At 39.8% G+C, this 16,356-nt stretch overlaps 1 protein-coding gene across 1 annotated transcript in view; it reads right to left on the bottom strand.

The window, feature by feature from the left end:
- The window catches only part of LOC307012607 (apolipoprotein B-100-like), a gene marked incomplete at its 5' end in the record, with an annotated part of 74,442 nt that extends 61,695 nt beyond the window's left edge, over nucleotides 1-12,747 (bottom strand). Inside the window, 2 exon segments of the mRNA XM_079639489.1 lie at nucleotides 11,946-12,082; nucleotides 12,667-12,747. Of these exon segments, the coding sequence (XP_079495615.1) occupies nucleotides 11,946-12,082; nucleotides 12,667-12,747 (218 nt within the window).
- Nucleotides 12,748-16,356: the final 3,609 nt, after the last annotated feature.

The raw sequence follows: 16,356 nt of genomic DNA, 5'->3' as shown, positions 1-16,356 counted from the left end.
GACCACTCTCCCGTCGGAACATTGTTCCGTGAGAGTCTGTCTGGGCCTACATTCATGTGGCCTGGCACATGCATTGCTCTCAACGAGCGCAGGTTGTGCTGGGCCCATACCAGTATGCGTTCTGCTAACCTGAATAGGTTTCGGGATTTCACGCCCCCCTGGCGGTTTATGTAGGCTACTACCGACATGTTGTCCGAACGGACCAGGACGTGGTGCCCTTTTATCCGGGGACAAAAACGCCTCAGCGCAAAGTCCACCGCCATCATTTCCAGGCAGTTTATGTGCGGTAGTTTGGCTCGTTCTGGCCACTGGCCAAAGAACGGTCTGCCGTCGAGCAGTGCTCCCCAGCCTGAGGTGGACGAGTCCGTGGACACCACCTTCAGGCTCGAGGAAGTCCCCAGGCTTACACCTGACCGGTACCAGTCTGACGCTCTCCATGGTGTAAGGGCTGAAATGCATTCCTGATTGACCTTGAGGCGATAACGACCGTGCAACCATGCTCGGCGCGCTACGCGCGCTTTCAACCAGAACTGCAGTGGGCGCATGCGCAGCAGGCCCAGCTGCAGTACCGCTGAGGCTGAGGCCATGAGGCCTAGCATTTTCTGAAATCTCTTGAGCGGCACTAAATGGCCGCTGCAGAAGGATTTCGCCATTTGCAGGGTGTCCTGCCTGCGCTGTGATGACAGCTGTGCTGTCATAGACAGCGAGTTCAGATCCAGTCCTAAAAAGGAGACCCTTTGACTGGGAAACAGTGAACTTTTCTCCCAATTGACTCTCAGACCTAAGCACTCGAGGTGATCGAGTATTAGTGTCTTGTGGTGAGCGAGTTCTGAAGGCGATTGAGCCAGAATCAGCCAATCGTCCAAATAGTTCAGAACTCGAATGCCTCGGAGTCTCAGGGGTGCCAGCGCCGCGTCCATGCACACTGTAAATGTACGAGGTGCTAGGGATAGGCCGAATGGCAGGACTGTGTACTGATATGCCCGGCCCTCGAAGGCGAATCTCAAAAATCGCCTGTGACGTGACGCAATTTGTATGTGAAAATACGCGTCTTTCAGATCTATCGCCATAAACCAGTCTCCTCGGCGAATCTGCGCGAGGATTTTTCTGGTCGTGAGCATTCTGAACTTTCGCCTTGCTAGCGCTTTGTTCAGACGTCTTAGATCCAAAATGGGTCTGAGACCCCCGTCTTTCTTGGGTACCAGGAAATATCTGCTGTACCAACCCCCTTCGCTTTGAGCTTGAGATAAAGGCTCTATGGCCCCTTTGCTCAATAGCTTCGCTATTTCGGCTCGAAGTAGGTGTGCTACTTCTGTTTTTACCGTGGTTTCGACTTTCTCCGTGAAACGGGGAGGGCGTCGATGAAACTGTAGCGAATAGCCTCTTTTTATAGTCTCTAGCACCCATTCTGAGACCCCGGGAAGTCTTTCCCATGCATCTGCACGTGTGACTAGGGGTTGAATGTAATCTGGGCCCTGGTCGCGAAATGGCGGCGACACGAGAGCAACCGTGTGCTGTAACATGGACGCCGTGGCGTGTGAGGCGGGGGGCATGTTTAACACAGTATGCATCCCGCGCGCGCTCGGCTCTCTGAGTTGAGAGAGAGCGCGCGGGGCGAGCCCCGTAGGGCTCGTTATAATTGTGAATAAACGTGGGCGCTTGGTGGTGGGCACATTTATAACACCGGGGACACTGTGTTTGTGTACTGACTGACCGTTCGTTAGTTTCGTTTTTACAGAAAACGCGGAACGTGCAGTGTGTAGTGGTTGTGGGCACTGGACAGTGGGCACGCTCACTACATGTAAAGCACAATCGGCATGAGTCGATTTTATGTGTGCAGACCCTGTGTTGTACGGGGCTGTGCTTGCACGGGTTGAAAAACCGGGCTCTGGTCGCGAAATGGCGGCGACACGAGAGCAGTCGTGTGCTGTAACATGGGCGCCATTGCAGCGTGATGCGGGGGCGCGCTTAATCGAGCGGGCAGCCCGCGCGCGCTCAGCTCTCTCAGCTGAGAGAGAGAGCGCGCGGTGCGAGCCCCGTACGGCTCGGCATGTTTGAGAATAAATGTGGGTGCGTGAACGCGGGTACATTTATAGCACTGGGGAGTACTGTCTATTAGAACTGACTGACCGTGCATCGGTTTCGTTTCATAGAAAACGTGTGACATGTAGCTTGTAGTGATTGTGGGCACTTGAAAGCGGGCACGCTCACTACATATGATGCACAATCGAAAGAGTCGATTTTATGTGTGCAAGCCCTGTATTGTGTGTACGAATGGGCACTGGTCATGGGCATACAGTTACATTACATCATCGGCTGTGGCCGGGACACCGTGTAGCACAGAGAGTACTGTCTATCAGAACCGACTGACCGTGCATTCGTTTCGTTTTTACAGAAACCACGGGACATACAGTGAGTAGTGATTGTGGGCACTGAAAAGCGGGCACGTTCACTAACTTACATGTGACGCACAATCGACAGAGTCGATTTTATGTGTGCAAGCCCTGTTGTGTAGGGCTGTGCTTGTGTGTATGAATGGGCACTGGGTCGTGGGCATTACGGATACACACATTACACCATCGGCCGTGGCCGGGACACCAGAAAATACATTTTCAGATTTACCTGGGGCGTCGTGAAAACGGCGTTTGTGTGCAGGCAAACGGGCCATGATGCCGATTTGGTGACTGCAAAATACACTGGCACGGTCGCGTATGTTGGGACTGTGCGAGCGAGACATTTTAGTGAAATCCGGCCGCGGCGGGATTTTAACACTGTAACGTTAGCTTTCCTCGAAGCAGAAGTGCGCATCCTGGCTGAAAACGGGGCTTTCCGGGACTCCGCGATTTCTTCGTGAATTCAGGAAGAAAAAGGCGCGGGTCTTGAGGACGGTAACGTACGTTCCTCTGCAGAAAAGCAGCCATCCAGCCGGTAAGCGCATCGATGCTGGTCTTTCTCCGTCGACGCTCACGAGCGGCGGGGGAGGGGAGATCCTCGGAGCTCGCCCATCCCTTGCTACCCGAAGCGAGGAGAGAATAGCAGTCGTCCTACACAGACGCGGTTTCACCTTCCTCGTCCATGACGGACGCGGCGGCACACAGCGGCCCTTGTCCGTCGGTCAGAGAGTCCAGCGAAGCGGGCGGAGAAGCTGGCGGCAGCAGCGGCGAGCACCTCGTGGTGGAGATAGGTTCCGGGCTCCGCTGAGCACGCCGCTTTTCACGGTGCGGCACTGCAGCGGGCGGAAAGATGCAGCTTCAGTAATGAACCCCAGGCGAGTCCGCAGAGTCACCGTAGGCATCCAATCACAGTGATGGCAGCCGCCATCGACGAGAGCTGAAGCTGCGTGATCCTTACAGGCAGGAAACACAAGCACGTGGTCCCCGTCGCTGAGCGGGGCTCTACACGAGCCACAGGAGGTGCGAGGCATCTTGAAAAAGACGCTCGGCTCTTTTAGTGGTGGAAAAACTGTGTGTCGCGACGGCGAACACACACACAAAACACACACACATAATGTAAAGGATATTCCACGCCGGAGAAGCGCAGCAGGGAACGGCGGCTGAAGGCGGCGATGACCAGCGGCTTCAGGTAAGAGGCGCGTCCTGCTGAGGTGCTTGTTTCAGACGGCTGTGGCGGCTCGAATCCAATCCAACGATGCGTGCAGCTTCGTGAATTAAGAAAAATCGGTGTGTTAGACAGCTATGCTCGTATTTATAGACCTAGGCCACGCCTGTTTCGGCGGGAGATGACGCAGAATGGGCGCGAAGCGCCCTCATTGGTCAGCGTCTCTGGCCTCGCATAGGCTGTGCTTTTCTGGCGGAGCAGCCAATGGGTGAGCGATATTGCTCCGCCTAGGGTTGTATGCTACAGAAAAGCGTTTTACATGTTTACAAAATTAAGGATTAATTTTTAGGCTTCAATCTCGACAAAGAAATACTTTCCCGTAGCGTTCTTTCGACGCAGTACGAGAGAACTCTACGTAAGAGAACTCCTGTTGGTGTTACTTCAGCCATACAGTAGTCCATATTTAACTTATTGAACATATTTCTTGTTAAAGAGTCCTCAAACTTGAACTTTCTACACATACTGATTGACTTCTTTTGAAGTTACATCAGCCATACAAAAGCACATATTTGATCAAATTAACATATTTCTGGCCAATGGGTCTTCAAAATGTTTTTTTTATTATATAAACTCTTAGACTCCTTCTGATGTTACGTCAGCCATACAGAAGTCCATATTTGACCTTGTTAATATATTTCTGGCCAGAGAGACCTCGATATTGAACTTTGTATGATTCTCATTGATTACTTCTTATGTTTTCGTCAGTCAGCTTGTATTTGGCTCATTGAAAATATTTCTGGCCAAATGGTCCCCAAAAGGAAGCGTACTATATATTCTCAATGACTCCTTTTTCAATGTTACTTCAGCCATAAAATAGTCAATTTTTAACCTACTGAATATATTTCTTGCTAAAGAGTCCTCAATCTTAAACTTTCTACACATACTGATTGATATAATCTATTGAACATATTTCTGACCAAAGGGCCCTCAAAATGTTTTTTTTACTATGTAAACTCATTGACTACTTCTGATGTTACGTCAGCCAGATGGATTTGGCCCAATGAAAATATTTCTGGCAAAATGGTCCCCAAAAGACAACTTACTATAGATTCTTAAAGACTCTTTCTGATTTTGTCAACCAGACAGTTGTCCATAATTGACCTACGAAATATATTTCTAGCCAAAATGTACTTGATCTTGAACATTCTACACATAATGACTCATTTTGATGTTTCCTCAGTACAAGTATGAGTCCTCAAACTTGAACTTTCTACACATACTGATTGACGACTTCTGGTTACATCAGCCATTTTTGACCTAATGAACATATTTCTGGCCGAAGTGTCCTCGACTTGGTGTTCATTCTCATTGTCTCCTCCTGATGTATTTTTGCAAACAAAAAGTATATACCTTTTGAATATACTTCTTGCCAAAGAGTCCTTGATCCTGACTTTTCTGTACATACTCATAGACTCCTTCTGATGATTCATCAACCATATGGTAGTCCATATTTGACCAATTGAAGTAAAATATTTGACCAATTGAACATATTTCTGGCCAGAGTCCATGAACATTAACTCACAATACATACAGACTGACTTCTTGTAATGTTATATCAGGAAGACAGTAGGATCTCAAATGGAATTTAGAGAATTTAGAGAATTTTAAATTTAGAGACTCCTTCTGATGTTAAATCAGCCATACAGAAGTCCATATTTGACCCATGGAATATATTTTTGGCCAAATAATAGTCAATCTTGAAATTTCTAGACATACTCAAAGACTCTAATGTTACGTCAGCCAAAAAAGAAGTCCATATTTGACAAAAGGAACATATTTTTGGCCAAATAATTTGAAATCTTGAACTTTTTATACATACTCAAAGACTCCTTCTGATGTTCTGTCAGCCAAAAAATAAGTCCATATTTGACCCAACGAACTTATTTTTGGCCAAATAATAGTCAATCTTGAACTTTCTATACATACTCAAAGACTCTTTCTGATGCTTTCATAAGCCATATAGATGTTCTTAGAGAAGTCCAAATCTGACCAATTGAACTAATTTTTGGTCAAAGGGTCTTCAAATGGATTTAAACTATATACATTTAGAGACTCAGTCTGATGTTAAATCAGAAAAACAGAGGGTCCTTTTTGAAATACTGAACATGTTTCTGGCCAAAGATTCCTTAAAGATTAACATATACATTCAGATTGATTTCTTCTGATGTCAGGAAGACACTATTCAAAATATGAATTACTAAGCATATTTCTGACCAAAGAGTTCTCAAAACGAACTTTCTATATTTAAAGACTCCTTCTGATGTTAATTCAGCCAAAAAAGTAGTCCATGTTTGACCCAAGGAACATATTTTTGGCCAAATAATAGTCAATCTTGAGCTTTCAAAGACTCATTCTGATGCTTTTATATGCCATATATATGTCCATATTTAAGTCCGTATCTGACCAATTGAACTAATATCTGGTCAAAGGGTCTTCTAATGGATTTATTTTAAACTATATACATTTAGAGACTCTTGATGTTAAATCAGACATACAGAGGTCCCTTTTTGAAATACTGAACATGTTTTTGGCCAAAGATTCTTTAAAGATTAACATATACATTCAGATTGATTTCTTCTGGTGTGAGGAAGACACTATTCAAAATATGAATTACTAAACATATTTCTGACCAAAGAGTTCTCAAAACGAACTTTCTATATTTAAAGACTCCTTCTGAGGTTACGTCAGCCAAAAAAGAAGTCCATATTTGACCCAAGTAACTTATTTTTGGCCAAATATTAGTCAATCTTGAATTTTCTATACATACTCAAAGACTCCTTCTGCTGTTACGTCAGCCAAAAAAGAAGTCCATATTTGACCCAAAGAACATATTTTTGGCCAAATAATAGTCAATCTTGAACTTTCTATACATACTCAGAGACTCCTTCTGATGTTACGACAGCCAAAAAAGAAGTCCATATTTGACCCAAGGAACATATTTTTGGCCAAATAATAGTCAATCTTGAGCTTTCTATACATACTCCAAGACTCTTTCTGATGCCATATAGATGTTCTTAGAGAAGTCCAAATCTGACCAATTGAACTAATTTCTGGTCAAAGGGTCTTCAAATGGATTTAAACTATTTACATTTAGAGACTCCTGATGTTAAATCAGACATACAGAGGTCCCTTTTTGAAATACTGAACATGTTTTTGGTCAAAGATTCTTTAAAGATATATATTCAGATTGATTTCTTCTGGTGTCAGGAACACACTATTCAAAATATGAATTACTAAACATATTTCTGACCAAACAGTTCTCAAAACGATTTTTCTATATTTAAAGACTCCTTCTGATGTTATGTCAGCCAAAAAAGAAGTCCATATTTGACCCAAGGAACATATTTTTGGCCAAATAATAGTCAATCTTGAGCTTTCTATACATACTCAAAGACTCTTTCTGATGCTTTCATAAGCCATATAGATTTTTTTAGAGAAGTCCAAATCTGACCAATTGAACTAATTTCTGGTCAAAGGGTCTTCAAAAGGATTTAAACTACATACATTTAGAGACTCCTTCTGATGTTAAATCAGACATACAGAGGTCCCTTTTTGAAATACTGAACATGTTTTTGGCCAAAGATTCTTTAAAGATTAACATATACATTCAGATTGATTTCTTCTGGAGTCAGGAAGACACTATTCAAAATATGAATTACTAAACATATTTCTGACCAAAGAGTTCTCAAAACGAACTTTCTATATTTGAAAGGCTCCTTCTGATGTTATGTCAGCCAAAAAAGAAGTCCATATTTGACCCAAGGAACATATTTTTGACCAAATATTAGTCAATTATGAACTTTCTATACATACTCAAAGACTCCTGCTGTTAAGTCAGCCAAAAAAGAAGTCCATATTTGACCCAAGGAACATATTTTTGGCCAAATAATAGTCAATCTTGAGCTTTCAAAGATTAAAAGACTTAAAGACTCTTTCTGCTGTTACGTCAGCCAAAAAAGAAGTCCATATTTGACCCAAGGAACATATTTTTGACCAAATATTAGTCAATCTTGAACTTTCTATACATACTCAAAGACTCCTTCTGATGTTACGTCAGCCAAAAAATAAGTCCATATTTGACCCAACGAACATATTTTTGGCCAAATAATAGTCAATCTTGAGCTTTCTATACATACTCAAAGACTCTTTCTGATGCTTTCATAAGCCATATAGATTTTTTTAGAGAAGTCTAAATCTGACCAATTGAACTAATTTCTGGTCAAAGGGTCTTCAAAAGGATTTAAACTACATACATTTAGAGACTCCTTCTGATGTTAAATCAGACATACAGAGGTCCCTTTTTGAAATACTGAACATGTTTTTGGCCAAAGATTCTTTAAAGATTAACATATATATTCAGATTGATTTCTTCTGGAGTCAGGAAGACACTATTCAAAATATGAATTACTAAACATATTTCTGACCAAAGAGTTCTCAAAACGAACTTTCTATATTTAAAGATTCCTTCTGATGTTACGTCAGCCAAAAAAGAAGTCCATATTTGACCCAAGGAACATATTTTTGACCAAATATTAGTCAATCTTGAACTTTCTATACATACTCAAAGACTCCTTCTGCTGTTAAGTCAGCCAAAAAAGAAGTCCATATTTGACCCAAGGAACATATTTTTGGCCAAATATTAGTCAATCTTGAACTTTGTATACATAGTCAAAGACTCCTGATGTTCCGTCAGCCAAAAAATAAGTTTTGGCTGACGCAACGAACTGACCCAATTTGATCCAACGAACATATTTTTGGCCAAATAATAGTCAATCTTGAGCTTTCTATACATACTCAAAGACTCTTTCTGATGCTTTCATAAGCCATATAGATTTTTTTAGAGAAGTCCAAATCTGACCAATTGACCAGAAATTAGTTCAATTGGTCAGATTTGGAGTTCTCTAAAAAAATCTATATGGCTTATGAAAGCATCAGAAAGAGTCTTTGAGTATGTATAGGGTCAAAGGATCTTCAAAAGGATTTAAACTACATACATTTAGAGACTCCTTCTGATGTTAAATCAGACATACAGAGGTCCCTTTTTGAAATACTTAACATGTTTTTGGCCAAAGATTCTTTAAAGATTAACATATACATTCAGATTGATTTCTTCTGGAGTCAGGAAGACACTATTCAAAATATGAATTACTAAACATATTTCTGACCAAAGAGTTCTCAAAACGAACTTTCTATATTTGAAAGGCTCCTTCTGATGTTATGTCAGCCAAAAAAGAAGTCCATATTTGACCCAAGGAACATATTTTTGACCAAATATTAGTCAATCTTGAATTTTCTATACATACTCAAAGACTCCTGCTGTTACGTCAGCCAAAAATGAAGTCCATATTTGACCCAAAGAACATATTTTTGGCCAAATAATAGTCAATCTTGAACTTTCTATACATACTCAAAGACTCCTTCTGATGTTACGACAGCCAAAAAAGAAGTCCATATTTGACCCAAGGAACATATTTTTGGCCAAATAATAGTCAATCTTGAGCTTTCTATACATACTCCAAGACTCTTTCTGATGCTTTCATAAACCATATAGATAATCTTAGAGAAGTCCAAATCTGACCAATTGAACTAATTTCTGGTCAACGGGTCTTCAAATGGATTTAAACTATATACATTTAGAGACTCCTTCTGATGTTAAATCAGACATACAGAGGTCCCTTTTTGAAATACTGAACATGTTTTTGGCCAAATATTCTTTAAAGATTAACATATACATTCAGATTGATTTCTTCTGGTGTGAGGAAGACACTATTCAAAATATGAATTACTAAACATATTTCTGACCAAAGAGTTCTCAAAACGAACTTTCTATATTTAAAGACTCCTTCTGATGTTACGTCAGCCAAAAAAGAAGTCCATATTTGACCCAAGGAATTTATTTTTGGCCAAATATTAGTCAATCTTGAATTTTCTATACATACTCAAAGACTCCTTCTGCTGTTACGTCAGCCAAAAAAGAAGTCCATATTTGACCCAAGGAACATATTTTTGGCCAAATAATAGTCAATCTTGAGCTTTCTATACATTCTCAAAGACTCCTTCTGATGTTCTGTCAGCCAAAAAAGAAGTCCATATTTGACCCAATGAACATATTTTTGGCCAAATAATAGTCAATCTTGAGCTTTCTATACATTCTCAAAGACTCCTTCTGATGTTCCGTCAGCCAAAAAATAAGTCCATATTTGACCCAACGAACATATTTTTGGCCAAATAATAGTCAATCTTGAGCTTTCTATACATAAAGACTCTTTCTGATGCTTTCATAAGCCATATAGATGTTCTTAGAGAAGTCCAAATCTGACCAATTGAACTAATTTCTGGTCAAAGGGTCTTCAAATAGATTTAAACTATATACATTTAAAGACTCCTTCTGATGTTAAATCAGACAAACAGAGGTCCCTTTTTGAAATACTGAACATGTTTTTGGCCAAAGATTCTTTAAAAATTAACATATACATTCAGATTTATTTCTTCTGGTGTCAGGAAGACACTATTCAAAATATGAATTACTAAACATATTTCTGACCAAAGAGTTCTCAAAACGACCTTTCTATATTGAAAGACTCCTTCTGATGTTACGTCAGCCAAAAAATAAGTCCATATTTGACCCAAGGAACATATTTTTGGCCAAATAATAGTCAATCTTGAGCTTTCTATACATACTCCAAGACTCTTTCTGATGCCATATAGATGTTCTTAGAGAAGTCCAAATCTGACCAATTGAACTAATTTCTGGTCAAAGGGTCTTCAAATGGATTTAAACTATTTACATTTAGAGACTCCTGATGTTAAATCAGACATACAGAGGTCCCTTTTGGAAATACTGAACATGTTTTTGGTCAAAGATTCTTTAAAGATATATATTTAAAGATATATATATAGATATATATTTTTTGGCCAAAGATTTGTTGTGGCAAAAATTTTTTACTAAACTCAGCATTCCCAGGCAAAGAGACGTCAAGATCCAAATTGTATTTAAAAAGAAAAGTAATTTATTCATGCAAGAAAATGGTTTCCTGACTCCAGCCTTGCAGCCAGGCTGCAGGCCAGAGTCAGAGACAGACAGACACAGGCACTCCTGTCCTCCTACCCTGCTACTTTATAATGCAAGGGAATCTATCAACCCCCACCGTTTACACAAGAAGGAACATCTTCCCCCAGCATGGGCTCACACCTCCCTCCAGCTGAACCAACGTTACATCAGGAAACTCAGAATACAGACAGAGAACATACAGCATTAATCTGTTAAATCATTAGGAACAGAATAAGAAATAAAAGATTAAAATCGCCATTACAAATTCTCCCTTTTTATCATTATCTGATAAACAAATAAACGCAACAATTTTAAGTCATTTCATCAAACTTATATCTTTCATTTCTTATTTTCTGTATAACTGATCCCTTGAACCTTGTTGAAGGAGCAAGCAAGTAAATATTTAAACTGAAGCAGGGCTAAATGGATAAGCACTGTCACCGCATTCCCGAATTCGGACCCGCGTTCACTCCAGTATAAACAAGAAATTGTATAGATTGTCATAGTATGAAATCCATATAAATTCAACACCCCTGGTTGATTTGAATAAACATACAAATAGTAAAAATGATAACAAAATCCCTCATTTCAAATCCTGTCCTTGTACGTCATCTCGTAACACGCAAAAGCACTGCTGCTTTTAACCCTTTTTACATTTCATCGTCCTCAGAAAGAAAACAAAACAAAACAGAACAAAACAAAAGAAAACAAAACAAAAGGAAAGAAATGAAAAGAAAACAAAACAAAACAAAACAAAACAAAACAAAACGGAACTTCACTCAATTAATACATTTCACTGTAACTTCCGCTAGTCGAATCGTCTGCATAATTTTGTTCATTCTTCTAACCAATGTAATTTTTTCTTACATCAATTAATAGGTTTTCTACATTTTCAAACATTTTCAAATCAATACCTAGTTTGATTCAATTAAATAAAATCATTAACATCATCATAAAAACAGATTCTTCTGCTAAACCATTAGTTGGTCGAATCATCTTTCTCCAGATGCGTTGACGTTCCGTCTTCACCATTTTTGATGTTTTGCACGCAGTTGCAATGGTCTTTTCCCTCGTAGGTAAGGGAGACTGATACTAGCACAAGCCTTTGATCCCTCACTTTATTCTTCGCGTTGTCATGTGTTTGTTCGTTTAGTCAAAGGTGAGAAGTTTGGACTCAGGTCTCACGCTCTCCAATCATTTTCTGATTCTTACAAGATTTTCCCTTAGATCATGACCGTACCCCCACTGGAATAAAACATTTACTTTCTGCTGTCACCTGCGAACGAAGACCTTAAGTGATTTTGTTAGTGACTGCTTGTCCAGCTGGTCGTCCCTCTTGATGTGACCTGTGAAATCAGCAACCTGAAACATATTATCACCAGATAATTTCTTGCTCTCAGAGTCCTTTTTCCCCTGAAAAAACCACTCATGTTAACAAAACAATATTTATACATTTGGAACAGAATCAATTCTGTTTGATCCAATCCATCCTGACATTCTGCAAAAGAAAAATGTTAAGTTATGCGCTGCGCAGGTGTCGCACCTTTCTGTCACAATAATAAGCCAGGATAGCTAGCCAAATTCATCCATAGCCATTATTTCATTGGGCACAGTCTGCCCTGTTCGTTCACTCCTGTATGACAAGATCAAGCTGGTTTAAAAACAAATGGTCCTTCTGACCCCCCTGGGTTTTGAAAGGCTATTATCTGATCATTTGTTCGTGTGTGTGTGTGTGTGTGTGTGTGTGTTTCTTTGCTCATGCCATGTGCCCAAAAGTCTGCATTCTCTGTAAAGAAAAACAAATGTTAAGGTTATTGTCACATGTGTTCTGTGTGTCCGCTGTGCTGCTGTATCCGCCCTAGGCGTTTCCTGTTGAAACATTTCTTGTTATTAGCACACTTTACAGACTTTTGTTAGGGAGAAGAATGACTTCTTGCAGGGCTTTACTCAATTAAACCATTCTGAGATTTACTCAATCTCAACATCCATTGCTCCACCTGTGCGATGGCTTTGGGAACACAGATGGCTTTGGGAAATCCCAGACCATCACAAACCATTCCCCATTTTTGATGCACCATCTTACTTGTGCATCAAATTAACATAATTGTGTTTTGATTCACTAAACTAAACACTGTCCTCCAGCAACACATTCTCACTCCCAAGTCGTCACATATGGACGCTTGGCCAGGACCCCTTGGCGTCACTTTTTAACGACCTGGGCGTACCCTTAGCGTCAATTTTCAACGTGCAGGGTAGTCCGATAGACTTCTATAGATCTCTGAACTGGAGCCTGCGGCGTTGAAATTTGACGTCTTGGGTAAGCATAACGCAGCCCGTTGTCTGCGGTGAATGGGTCGAGACTACAATAAATAAAAAATTAAAAGGAATAGGCTACAATAAATTATCTATGGCAGGGCTAGTCAAATGGCAGACCCCAGATCATCTTTATATGGCCCTCCAACTGGTTTTTGATGTTTAAAACCTCTCGCAATCTGATATCAAACTGCCCTCTGCTCAAAGGTTTAGCGCGATTATAGGCAACCGCATTCAGCGTTGAGTTTAACAATGCTCATTTTGGCGAGCAACAGCATTCAGCGGTGAGTTTAACAACGCACATGGTGAGCAACAGCATTCAGCGAAGAGTGTAACAACCATAGACATCATATAGATAGACGCCCTATCGACCGCTACTGCCTATAGCGCGGACGAGCCGTGGGGCCGCCATCTTAAACCGGTCACCCGCCCCACTCAGTGTAATCTGTATGGCAGGTGCAATGAGCTGTCAGCGCATTTAATTAACCATACCTCACTGAATACCGAACTGATTTTCACGAGGGTTTTTTTTTTCTGCAAATGTCATTCATGTAGCTATGATACAGGACACATGGTTCGGCATATTTTAATATTCATAGTAGGCTTAACAGTAATATAATATTCTGATATAAGATATAAAGTGACCAGACGTCCAAAATCAAAATATGTGATGTAGGATATAAGGTATTTTATAAATCACACACTATAAATACGATAAAGAAGCAGAAACAGATAGTTGCAGTAAAGTAAGATATTTTAATAAGTTGAAGAAACAATAATGATTTGTGACACACACACACTCGATTTGCGCATCGCCGTCATGTGTGTATTACAGGTAACGTTATTACATTGCTTCCTGATATCACGTGCGCAAACACAAATAACCTATATTTTTATATGTTTATACTACAGGGCCGTTGAATGCTTGTATCTGATAACCGAGAAGCTCTTGTAACGTAATTATTACTTTACCCAACCTCTCCATGCCGGGTGAACACCGGCTGGTGCAGTAAACAACGTTAGCTGGCTAAGATTTCAGTACAGTAATATCAAAGATCCTTGCTCCTTCTCAATTATCTGGTAATATTCTATTCACAAAATACAACCAAAAGTATGGTAATGTTAAAATTTACTTGTGAAAAGTAATCCCGGGCCCTATTTGCGATGATCCGCCGATTAGAACAGGAAAATGCTCCACAGTGCTCTGGAATCTAACTGCTGCTAAGCAACGAAACTAGGAGTACGACCGGTTTAAGATGGCGGCCGTATTTCTCAGTGCCCAGCGGCCAATAGGGATGTTCGCCGGAGTCAAATGTGACGTCACGATATGGGCGTGGTCGCGAACTGGTTGGCAGAAAGAACCAAAACATGTCGCAGACTCGCAGCAGTCTACCTGTGTTTTGTCAGCATATGCTAATTATTTGTCCGAAGAACCAAAAAAGAGATATAAGGTTAAGCTTTTATATAACCAGGGTTCATGTTCTCTGCCTGATCAATATCACCTGAGTGAGAATTGGAGCAAAAGCCCGGACACATGGCCAGATTTGACTTTCGGCGACATCTATCTGTATCTCATCGACACGCCATCTATGTTTACCAGAGAGTCGATGAAGGCGTACAAATCTTTAGATGCCTATAAATTAAGTAATAATTACGAATATTACTTGTTGTAACTAAGGATAACTGGTAAATATGTTACAACTAGAGTAAAAATACAGGTGTAATTTATCCATGGGCTATATTCAAAATTATCTTACCTCTGATATATAACATTGGTTAACATATACGTAAAATGTATGAATAAAAATACAATAATTTGCCATTAATTTATAAGGGTATGTCAGTGTTATACTTCCATTGCTCAGTCACAGCATGCACAAAAAGTTATGTAAACAAACACTTTGACACGTCTTCCGCGGTATTTTGTAGAGTTATTCATTGATTAATTAACCCATCAATGAGATAGAACCTACTAGTAACATTTATTTACAAAATTAGTTTTAATTTTTAACGCAAAATGTAGGTAGCAGACGCGATCGTGGTCCGCTGGCTCCCATTGTTTTCCGCTGGGTATAGACGCCTAATTGCAGAAATTCAAAGCTTTCTTTCTTGATTCAGGCTGTTTAGGTACGCGGTAGAAGCTCTTGGGGTTATTACTCTTATCGAACCTGTTAACACAGCCGATCACAAAGCACGATACAACCATTTTCTTCTGTGTTTGCGCTGCGCTTTAAGCGGTCATTACTTTTCTTTTGCCAACCAGAGCGCGTCGTGACGTCACGGCGGGCATCTAGTCTTTATATAATATCTATGGTAACAACGCTCATTTTGGCGAGCAAGAAGCATTCAGCGGTGAGTTTAACAACGCTCATTTTGACACTGCTTTAACTAGAGAGCATGCTGGATAACGTATTTTTATCGAGTTTGGTTGATGTTAATAAATAAATATAATATGCTACGATTCAATTAATCAAAGTTTTGTTTATTTATTGATTTATATTTATTAAATCCTCTTAATTAATAACGCTGAGTCACTGTATGGGGAAGGTCCATTGCGATTTACCACTCGGTAAGTACAAGAGTTAATTAATAGAGATGGATACTATTCTTAAATGTACACATTAAAAACTTTTGAATTAGGACAATAACTTGTGTTTAGAACATTTAGACGTGTAAGGTGACAATTATTTCTCATGACGGTAAATTATAGAAGACATTATTAAAAATATAGCTTGCTAACGTTACACCAAATGTGCAGGCTAGCAAAGTTAGCTAATCAAATACTGAAAGTTAATTTTTGTTCAAGTTCATGCATGCAAGGTACAATTCTAAGGGAATGTAAGATTTCCAGTATTACATTAGCCCACAACTATTATCCAACATTATAACGTTAAATGTTCAGATGAAGAACGGTGTTGCCAGATTGGTTTGTTTTACAGCCCAGTAATTGTTTAAAATCCACACAAAATTATATAATAAACACCCAAATAAATCTATAATAAACTATACAAATTAATTCATAACTACAACCTTGTGGCTCATCACAAGTTTTCAATATGAAATAAAAAAATGTGTATAATTAATGTAATAAGTAATGCTGTCATAACGTATTGACTGATTCATATATAATATATATTTTATATATTTAAAAGTTCTGCTGTGGCTTTGGCTTTTTTTTGGGGGGGGGGGCGAAATAGAGCAAAACTTGCATTATTCATTGTTCTGGTCTAAAATGTAATTAACAATATTAACTTCTTGTTTATTAAACTGTATAAAATAAAATCAATATCACATACACTCTAGCCTATTCTGGCAACACAGATGAAGAGAATACTGGTGTAAAATGTTCCAATCTGTTTGTTTTTTTCTTCCTT

Source organism: Phoxinus phoxinus (assembly GCF_949152265.1).
Source record: "Phoxinus phoxinus genome assembly, chromosome: 16".
NCBI classification, from domain to species: Eukaryota; Metazoa; Chordata; class Actinopteri; order Cypriniformes; family Leuciscidae; genus Phoxinus; species Phoxinus phoxinus.
Note: the sequence above shows the minus strand (reverse complement) of the source record. Positions and strands in the feature narration are given on the sequence as shown.